The sequence below is a fragment of the Diospyros lotus genome, chromosome 15 (genome assembly GCF_014633365.1).
Source record: "Diospyros lotus cultivar Yz01 chromosome 15, ASM1463336v1, whole genome shotgun sequence".
Lineage (NCBI taxonomy): Eukaryota > Viridiplantae > Streptophyta > Magnoliopsida > Ericales > Ebenaceae > Diospyros > Diospyros lotus.
This window is the reverse complement of record NC_068352.1, coordinates 19,217,418-19,227,827: the sequence shown is the minus strand read 5'-3', so window position 1 is coordinate 19,227,827 and position 10,410 is coordinate 19,217,418. Positions and strand designations below refer to the sequence as shown.

The window sequence follows — 10,410 nt, the reverse complement described above, 5'->3', positions numbered from 1 at the left end:
CACTTCGACCTCGGTGGCCGAAACTAGGAATTTCATCACCAAATGCAGAGTGGAAACGATTGCGCCCAAAGAATTGAGGGACAAGCAGGCCAGTAAGGTGTTGTAAGGCTTCTGGTAGTCAACCACCAAGTACTTGAGTTGATCGTCTTAAGTAATGGTGCTGACCCTGAACGTCATTAGCAACTTTATGTACACCCTTATGCTCACCTACTCCTCTAAGAAATCGACCAGGTTTTCGTTAAATGGTCTCAAATCTTCTTTAAGTATCCCCAACTTCTTTAAAGTTGACAAGTATATCAGGTCGATCGAGCTCCCTTGGTCTATTAGGACCTTCTTAACGACGAAGTTAGCCGCGACTACAGATATCACCATGGGATCGCCTAAGTTCTAGTTAATCCCTACATAGTCCTTATTGGTGAAAGAGATCACTGGGTGTCGGGACATTTTTCTTAGCTGATGTTTAGTGTTTCTAACGGTTATCATCGCCCTTAAGTGACGCCTTCTTGTCGAGTTGGAATCACCTCCACCTGCGAAGCCCCTAGAAATTGTATTAATGACTCCTCGTATTTGATCTAGAGGGGCCATCCTAGCTTTCTGACCTCATTCAGCACTAGATCTTCTTTGTGGGCTACGACTTCTTCTTAGGCGTCGATCATAACACAACTCTTTGCCTCGACTCTTGCTCTTATAAACAAACTAGCGGAGGTGGCCTTCTCTGACTAACTTTTCGATCTGGTCCTTGAGGGCGGTACATTCTTCTGTCAAGTAGCCGAACATATGATGGTAATCACAGCGTTTGTTGGTGTCTACATTTGGGTCGAGGTTAGGCTGAGCTCTAACCTCGAGGAGTGGAGTTATCCTCAAATTGTATACTTCTTGGAAGATTCGATCTCTCCTAGTGTCAACGGGGTATAAGCATTGTAGCCCAATCGGGGTGGCTTGGGTCCCCTGGCTGGCTCTCTTTGCCCCCTGGCTCAGTCCTTGTTCTCTCTTCTATGACTGAGCTCCCTCTTCGGGTGGCAGTCATGCTCGGTGGATGGGCCTAGCCGCTGGTTCGGCTATGGCTGAACTTGTGGCTGGGAGCTACTATATCTAGCAGCTGACACTTCTTCCATATTTATATAATTGGATGCTCGGACTCTTAGCTCGTCAAGGTTGGTGGGAGGCTTCTGAGCCAGAGAGTCAGCAAAGGTCCCAAACTTGAGCCTCATCATGATGGCGTGTAGTGAGATAGCTAGATTGAGATTCCTAATTTGGATGGCCTACTAATTGAACCGGTGCATGAAAGCTCAAAGCGGCCCATTCTCTCCTTGCTTCAGGTTGATGAGGCTGGCTGAGATTTTATGATGAGCTCAACTGGTGGAGAAGTAAGCGAGGAAGTATGTGACAAGCTTGAAGAAGTCGTGGATGGAGCTTGGCTCTAGAGTGGAAAACCACAGTAAGGCGGACTCTTTAATGTGATAGGGAAAGCTCAGCACATGAGATTGGATCAGCTCCCCCACTTAACAGCATAAAAGAGTTGAACATTGTTAAGTGCTCCTGGGGATAAGTGGTTTCATCATATAGCTCCAATGCGCCAGGAAGGAGGAATCTTTCTGACAGGGGGACAGACATGATGAATTCTGAGAAGGGGTGACTTAGAGTGTACAAGGATGCCAACGGTAGGGGAGCAAGAGTGTGAGTGGCCTGAAGCTGTTGGTGATAGTTGACTTCTACATTGTTGTCTACCCGCTCGTTACACTAGTCGCGTTGTTGCTTGCGGGTTAACTCAGCAGCTTGATCTTGAAACTGTCGAATGGTTTGGAGGAGGGCCTCCATGGTTGCTGAATTTTTTGGTTGATAGGTTGACGATGGTATTCAGAATCTCCTGGTTTGGGGCCATGTTATTGTGGCTTTTGTTTCTGACCATGGATAGTTTGTAGAGGAGACTAAGGGTTCGTCTTGTGGGGTAGGTAAGTTTTAATGAGCCCCACAGTAGGGTGCCAAATGTTCCTTCTGGCCCAATGGGGTTGGCAGAACTGGCTGCAATGGCAGCAAAATGTCGTGGTTCGGTGGAGGTGGCTAGCACCTACAAACACTTTGACGCTCAAATTAGTGAGGGTTCAAAATAACAAAGTGTGTGTAAGGCTTGGAAAGAACATATCTGGCCTGTGATCAGATTGGTTTATATAGAGGCAGAGTGTGCCTTGCGCGTCGCCAACTGTTATGGGATGATAGGAGGCTGAGATACATGATAGTGAGAGGGGACATCTCCGAGGATCTCGAATTTCGTGAAGATTAGGGGCTGATCGAGAATTAGCGTGCGAGTTGCTCGGAGTCAATAGGATCAGTTACTAGCACAAGGATCTTAGTTTGGATGAAAGATTATCTGAGTTTCTTGGGTCGAGATTTAGTTGGGAGCCAGGCTATGGGCCCCGGGCCCAGTGGATAGTATGGTCCATATATATGTGTGTGTGAAGCTTTCACATGTTTTAAATAAAAATAAAAATTCAACATAAAACATAAAAAAAAAAAAAAAAGGGAGAAAACATCAAACCTCTTTGAAGCAGTTTTAGTGCCAATTAAATTCGCCAGCATTATGCAGAAAATCCCTATTCTCCTGCTACGACGTCGTTTCACTCACAGTTACTTGCGGGAGCCCGAAGGCCATCCCTTTTGTTCGAGAGAAGATCACAGTCCGTTGTGTGGTTGAAGTAATCAGTTAACGCCAAGCCATCGCCACCATATCTCTCCGGATATTTTCCAAATTCTAACTCCGTAATCCAGTTCAAAAACCTTCCCAATTTTCATTTTCCGATTCACCCTTCAACCAGCAAACAGAAGCAGAAGCTGCTGCAATGGCGACTATCCTCAACTGCTACTGCATCTCAGCCACCTCCGCCGCCAACGCGAACTCTCCCATCTCTCTGGACCCACCGACTGCTTCAACTCCGCCGACGAAGATCATTCTTCCCAAGAATAAGCCCATGAAGTGGTCCACCGGAGTGGCCCCCGGAGAGTACGGAGGCCCGCCGACGACTTCCAAACTCCGGAAGTACTGGGGCGGCGGGGAAGACCCTCTCACCTCCGATGGCTTCATCTGGAACAAGGATTTTGTTGGTCCCATGAAACGCTTGATTCAGGACCCTCAGGAATCGTCTCCACTTCAATCCTCTGCTCCTGTTAAGGTCCACTGAGAATTGATTCTTTCCCCTTTGATTGCTGCTTCTTTCGCATACTTGATTTAGAAATCAAATGGCTTTTTTTGTATAATTTGTATTATTAAACAATAAAAGAAGGGTTAATTACCAATAGGAAAAGAGAGAAAAACTGAATTTTACCAAAGTTTCAGTTCTAGGCTGAACTTTTAATTTTTTCAGTAGTATCTTACTTTTGGATGGTCTGTTAAAATGATATGAAAAGAGATATTCTGTTAAAGTATGACGTGGCAAGCTGATGTATATGAGTTGTGTGATGAGGTTGCAAAAATTATCCTTGCCAAACTAAGTTTTTTGTTATCCAGTTTTTTTATTAGCTTTTGTATGGTGAGGTGCATAATTTTTGCCACCTCATTATCCAACTCATTAGACATTAGTTTTCTAACAGGATCAAACGGCGGTCCATAATTAAAATTAAAATAAAAGTAGGATGCTACTATTGAAAAAAATTAAAAGTTAGGTCTGAAATTAAAAACTCAGGTAAGAAGTTCAGTATTTTTGGTAATTAGTGAATTTATTCACCTCCCAAGCCACATTATACAAAATTCCCACAATATTTTCCCAATGGGTTTAGCTATTGTTTTTATCTCTTGGAAAATGTGTGATATTTGCAGTCATACTTATCCATGGTTTAGAAATCAAATGGATTTTGCTATTTTTCTTTTCAAATTTTTTCTCTGCATCATTAACTATTGAGCATAGCAAATGATACCCAATAAGAGACTGGCATTCAAAGCATACAATTCTGGAAACTAAAAATGCTATGTTGAGTTAATATTGATGGCTAAAGGAATGATATTCTTAGTCCAAATTTTAATCTGTTTGTTTTGTTTTTGCTGCTAAATCACTGTCTTACTTACCTCCAATTATGAAGTTGATTTTTGGTTTTGATTTTATGCATTTCGTGATTGCTCATTAGTCATCTTGCTTACTTGATGGGCATGTTTGTAGCAATTATGATCCACCAGGGTTGGCTTGTTATTTACACTGGCTAGATTGTGTAGTCACGTGTGTGTGTTTTCTTATTGTTCTTCAATCAATTATGAATTCAAATGGTTTTGATGTCAACAGGAGCCTTCTGGGTTTCTTAGTTTGAGCAGAGTTATGAGCCTTGATAGGTTTGCTTTCCTTTCTCTTTGCTAGTTTACTTTTGTTTAGAATGGTTGCTCCCCCCCCCCCCCCCTTCTTAATCCGTACATGTACTGTGTCATGCAGTTTGGAAGTTGATTTAAGCAAACAGCTGACTTCTCCTACTAAACCCGTTGTCAACCAGCCAGTTGAGGCAGCTCAAGTATTATAGCATTAATCCTTTCCTTTATCATTCTAAGATTTGTCTTGCATTTCCTATTTTCTTTATAAGAAAAAAGATTTATATTATCTTCAGGTCAGTGGCAACACAAGGCCAAGATGGAGACTGGTACCAACACGACGAGAGCAGGAGAAGTGGGATAGAGCTACTAAAGCTGCAACTGGAGGAAGCGTAAGTATTTCATGTAATCTGATAATAAAATCAGTGCCCAAAAGTTTTCTGTATTTCATCTTTGCTAAAAGAAAGCCCTGTCTACGGTGATGCTATTTTTCAATCTGAAAAGAACAAACTTTTTATCCTATTTATTGTTCTTTATAGAGTATGGAAAGGATGAATCTGTGTTCAATGCTACCATTGCTTCTTGTTATGTAGGATGTGATGTTTCGGGAAATAAGGCGACCTCGAGGAGACCCAGAAGTATTAGCTGCTCAGTCAAAGGAGCAGTATCTTGAGGTAAAATCACAACAAAATTTGGGTCAATATTTGGTGACTTTTGGATGCTAAAAATATGTGTTTCTTGACCTTTTATCTGCTTTAAAATTTGTTGTGCAGTTGAAGACGAAGTTGCAGATTCTCACTCTGGGAGTAGGTGGTATAGGTTTACTCTCTGCTTATGTTTCTTATTCTCCTGAGATTGCAGCAAGGTAACTAAGCAGAAAAAGGCACACTAGTAGTCCATTCCTGCCTTTTGTTATTTCTTAGGGTGACTTTTTTTTTTTTTTTTGGTTGGGGGGGCGACTGATGGAGGATCACAATAGTTTGCAATCAAGATGTGAAGATTTTATTTTTTCATTTTTTTAGTTCCGTAACCTCTTCCTCCCCTCCACTCTGGGCCCATTTCTAGTTCACTCTTTTTATTTAATTTCTCTCTTTTGGTACTCTCCGTTGTGCCTTACCATATACAGTTTTGGTAGCTAGTTCTCTGATGATTTCTTATTGAGACAATATTGTCCAACCATTTTCTTTTCCAGATAATTAATCTTAATGTCCTTTGCATGTATGCAGTTATGGTGCTGGGTTGCTAGGTTCTTTGGTTTATATGCGAATGCTTGGGAGCAGTGTGGATTCGTTGGCAGATGGAAGCAAAGGACTTGTTAAGTAAGCATTATATTATTCCACTCAACAGGAAATTTTAGCGGATGATATTCATGACATGCCTAGTATGTTCATGGACTTCTCCCATGGGTTTCAGACCAATCTCTGATATTAAACTGAAATATGTTATAACCAGTAAATTTTGTCTCATGAGCACCTAAATTTAAAGGGACTTTAAGAGTAAAATTCATCTGACTTGATCTACATTGGCTAAGAACTGATTCGTCATCCAAACATAGATGCATTTTCATTTTCTTTGTGGATGTGAAAATATTTAAGATTGAAGAAATTCAACTGCATACTTTTCAGTTTTCTTTGGATACATCATTTGTTGACAATTTGTTTATCATGAATTGATGATGGCTTTTTGAGTATCATGCGCTTTTAAGGGAGCCAATGGGACAATTGTCTGCTCTAAAAGAAGGAATTGTCTGAAACTGTTTTCTGTGTGGTTTAGAATGCTGGATATAAGGTGACTCCATTTCCTTTAAAACGGCAAAGTATTAAATTAAACTTCAGATATGCATGTCTGACTTTACAATGGTAAGTCTCAAAGGAAGATTTCTGGGTAATTTTGTCTAAGCAAAACGGCTATTGAACTATAACCACAATCAGATTCCTGCTCCTCATAGGTACATGTAACATGTTACGGCCATAATGCTCACCATGAGGCCATGCATGACAAAGGTATCACCACAAGGCCCCCTAACTAGAATGGTCATTCACCATGAGATCTCCCCACTATGAAGTTGCTTGCTGAGAGGCCCACTCACCATGATGCTGCATGGTTGTGAGGACCACTCACCATGATGCTGCATGGTTGTGAGGACCACTCACCATGATGCTTCATGCTTGTGAGGACCACTCACTTTGCAAGTCGCTTGCCATCAGGACCGCTTGTGAAGCAGTCTGCTCACCATAACAGCTCTCTCCATCAAAGTCATTCAGGGGCAACCTGCTGACCACTGCCTCTCCCATGTGGAGCCATACATTCATGTTTGCTAAACACTTCCTCAACATTCAGATTTTAGGACATAGGAGCTTTGCTTGTGACCATCTTGGGATGTGTAATTTAGATGTTAAGTGCTCTTTCAATGAAATTACCCCTCCCTTGAGGGAGTTTTCATCTTGATATGAGAGAGAGAGAGAGAGAGACAAATCTCCCTCAACCACAACCTTGGAGTTGTTGAGGATGGTGAGTGTAATGCCATGGGTCCTCACCAAAAAGTGCTAGCTGAAGGTGACTTATGGGATCCATGGGACTAAGTAATACACCTAAGGCCTGTTGGAGATGTGGAGCCTAATTTGTGACACCTATGTAGAGCTGGTATGGGGATCCTGTTGACTGGTCAGTGGGTAGGGGTCAAGGGGGCAGCGCCCCTTGTAACGGCTTGGGGGCGGAGCCCTTGAAACCTAAACAGGCCCAAATTAGGAGTTCTATTTTTGCCTTAGTCTTCATATATAAATACTTGGATATAATTATTGTAATTGTAACATTCTTAAATGGTGAAAAAACATCTAGTGCGGCTGTAGACACAGGCATTCCTTGCAGTACCATATAAATTCGGTCTTTTGTGTGTGTGATTTTGTTCCAAGTTTTCTTTATCATTTGATCTGTTCCCTAACAAGACCTTCCTAGTAAACTTCAAATGCGCGATTAGGTTGTCACAGTCACTGAGCTATTGCATAAATCATGGTTGAGCTCAATCTTTGATGCTTTGCCATCTGTAAATAGGGGCCCCAGGCCTCTACTCCATATAAAGCAGTTACAGCTCATTATTCTGCACTTTCTATCTATACTGTGCATAAAGCTGTTAGAGCTCATTGTTCTGCACTTTCTCTCCTTATGGGCTTGAGATTCCCTTCCATTGCCTCTTTACGGCCTTGATTCCCCCCCCACATTGGCTTATGCCACTTCTATCCAATTCTATGCTATCTCCATCTCCATGTGTAGCTGTATGTGCTAGCAACAACCTTAAATTAAGCAGCAGGGCATCAAACTTAAAATTAAGGAACAGGACATCACAATAATGGTTCTTAAAATCTCCTTGGCTCAGCTAATGGGATTTTCTGAGCACTTTGCCATACACTCATGATGTCACCATGACTTAACCAGTGGAACTCTTTGCCCAAGTGGTCTGCCATTATTCACTTGCTACAAGGACGTTTATTGTATAGCTCAATTGATGAACTCTATGCACAAGCACTCTTTCTATGGCGTACTCATACTTACAAAACCTCGTGAAGACTAATGAAACCCTTGGTTCTAGCTCTCCAGAACACCCACTGACACATGCAGGTTGTGTAGAAATATACAATGAGGCTCATGGTTCGCATGATTGGAGATTGAGAGCCTGGTGCAAGGACACAAATTTGTGTGTTTGTCTTGTGGAGCACATAGGCATGCAGTGGTGTTTCACTGTAAAGTAGCATGTAATCACTTGTGCTTCATTGAATTCCATGGATGTAGATTTATGTTACTACCATTAACAAAGGAAATAATTTATGAATGAAAAACAGAATCAACCTGTAGTTCATTTTTGTGTTGACTACTCAATCTTAAAAACTAAAGCAACACCTTTGGATCTGTTCTATATATGCAGTGCCATATTTTCATCCACCGTGACTGAAATGCACATATTTCTGATCTTATTCTTTATAAATGTGGACATCTTGAAGGCACAGATGACCTTTTAATGGTTTCCATCGTTTGGCTCAATGGTGATTGCATTTCTTTGCAGGGGAGCAATTGCACAACCAAGGCTTCTGGTTCCTGTTGTATTGGTCATGATCTATAGCCGGTGGAATGGGTAAAGCCCTTGAACTAACACACTTTCTAGTTTCTTCATTATGTTGTTTTATTGTTCTCCAAGACTGACCTTCCTCTGCAGAACTTCTTCATTTTCTAGTTTCTTCTTTGTTCTATATCATGTTTTCTTTCTTCAGAACTTCTTTGTTTTTCTCATTTTTGATGACTTGATCTCACTTATTCTCTAATTTACTTCTTGTTATCATTGTTGTTCATCTTTTCTCCCTGTTGTCCTTCTTTTCCGTGTTCTGGACTCTACAGTTCCCTTTTACCTTTAGTTGCCTATCCATGGCCTGCATGTTGTAATACGGTTTCTGTCCTTCATTTAAATAATAGAACAGAGGAAAGGAAATTTCTGGATATTACCATACACAGATCATAATGCAATTTACTAGAAAAACTCACATATTGTCCAGGTAGTGGTGTTGAGTCAGTCACCGGCACCTCATGTACTGGCCACTATTATAAAATATGTCAGCATCTATGGTACAGTTGGACGTGCTGTGAGAGTAAATATTCATTGGGTGTTGGTAAGCAAGTCGGGTTATTTTTTCTGAAATTCTGGACTCCACGTATCATGGTTAATATCATATTATGGGTTCATAAAAATTGCATTGCTATTTGCACTTTCTCAATCGCTGAATGAGGATTTATCATGTTCGTTTAAACTGGAGAACTTTCATATCTTGTACATATGAACGCCCTGGCAGCAATCTGCGGAGAAACTAGACACATGTGGTGTATCTATTAACATCCGCCCCCTGCTGCCTGCCCGGCATCCATAGGTTGTGTATCATTCATCAATAGATTGTGGAACTGCCAGAGGACACTACGTGGTTACAATGAGTTTGGCAGCCCTGAGAATTGTTGTGTGTTGGGTGCAGGATACTTGTACCAGACTACGGATTCATGCAACTAGAATTGATACCGATGCTAGTGGGATTCTTCACGTACAAGATTGCTACGTTTATCCAAGCCATTGATGAAGCTCTGACGATTGTAGTTGGGAAAAATACTCAAGTCTAAACCACTGGACAACCTGTGCCTGGGAACCGGCTTATTCCGTATTTTGGAGCTGCTGCCAAAGGTATCATCCAGTTTCTATGTTTGACCCATTTTCTGCACTCTCCACCCCCTTTTTGACCCCAATCTGAATTTTTTTTAAGTTGTCTTCTTCACTGACAAGTCAGCGATATGAATTTCTGGTCTATTTAGGAGGAGGACTGAAATGAGAAATCTGAGGGCCAACCCTTTCCAGATCTATTCTTGGATCCGTCCGTGACTATAATAAAACACATTATCATGCTCTAATATCACTTTTTAGGAGTCAGTTATATGAATTTTAACTCGCCAAACTAATATAACTTAAAAAAAGTATTTTCTTGGTTTTTCACTTAATAAATTATAATTTGGTCCTTCATTGCAAGAGCCTTGAATAATAATATCCTGTTTCCTTTTGTGCAGATAATGGTTCCATAAATTGACTGGATTGTATCACAAAGCAATATAGCTTGGGAGGGTGGGAAGGAAATATGTAGAAGACAACCACAATGTTATATATATATATATATATCCATTCATTGAAGAGTTATAGAAAGCTCTGTGATTTTAGTTAGGCTGCCATACAAAGAGAATGAAGCAGTTGTTTTGTTGGGCATGCAATGACAAAAAAAAGGTTGCGGTATTATTATTCTCTGTTATTGTACAAAACCACCCAACGATTAATTCATTCACCCAACATTTCTTCATTTTCTTCCATGCATATTTGGCAAATAAATAAGTATCCGTCTGGCATTCTTGTGAAATTTTTTTATGCTTAAAAAAACTGAATAATTTGGCTAATATTTGCCTAAGATTATCCTAAAAAATGCTTTTAAGTGTTATATGCGTTTGGCTAGTAATAAAGAGGAGTGCTATTAGCAATAAGCTTACAAGAAAAGGTATTAACAAAATGTTCATGCGATTAATATTATTTGATAAGTGTAATGTTTATAATTTTA

At 40.7% G+C, this 10,410-nt stretch overlaps 1 protein-coding gene across 1 annotated transcript; it reads left to right on the top strand.

The window, feature by feature from the left end:
* Positions 1-2,678: 2,678 nt before the first annotated feature.
* Positions 2,679-10,158, top strand: LOC127792548 (protein CONSERVED ONLY IN THE GREEN LINEAGE 160, chloroplastic). Its single transcript, XM_052323074.1, has 10 exons — positions 2,679-3,167; positions 4,269-4,315; positions 4,413-4,488; positions 4,582-4,677; positions 4,879-4,959; positions 5,059-5,150; positions 5,512-5,604; positions 8,343-8,411; positions 9,295-9,497; positions 9,875-10,158. Exons 1-9 carry the CDS (start codon positions 2,838-2,840, stop codon positions 9,434-9,436), a joined length of 1,026 nt encoding a protein of 341 aa, XP_052179034.1. The 5' UTR covers positions 2,679-2,837; the 3' UTR covers positions 9,437-9,497; positions 9,875-10,158.
* The last annotated feature ends 252 nt before the right edge of the window (positions 10,159-10,410 follow it).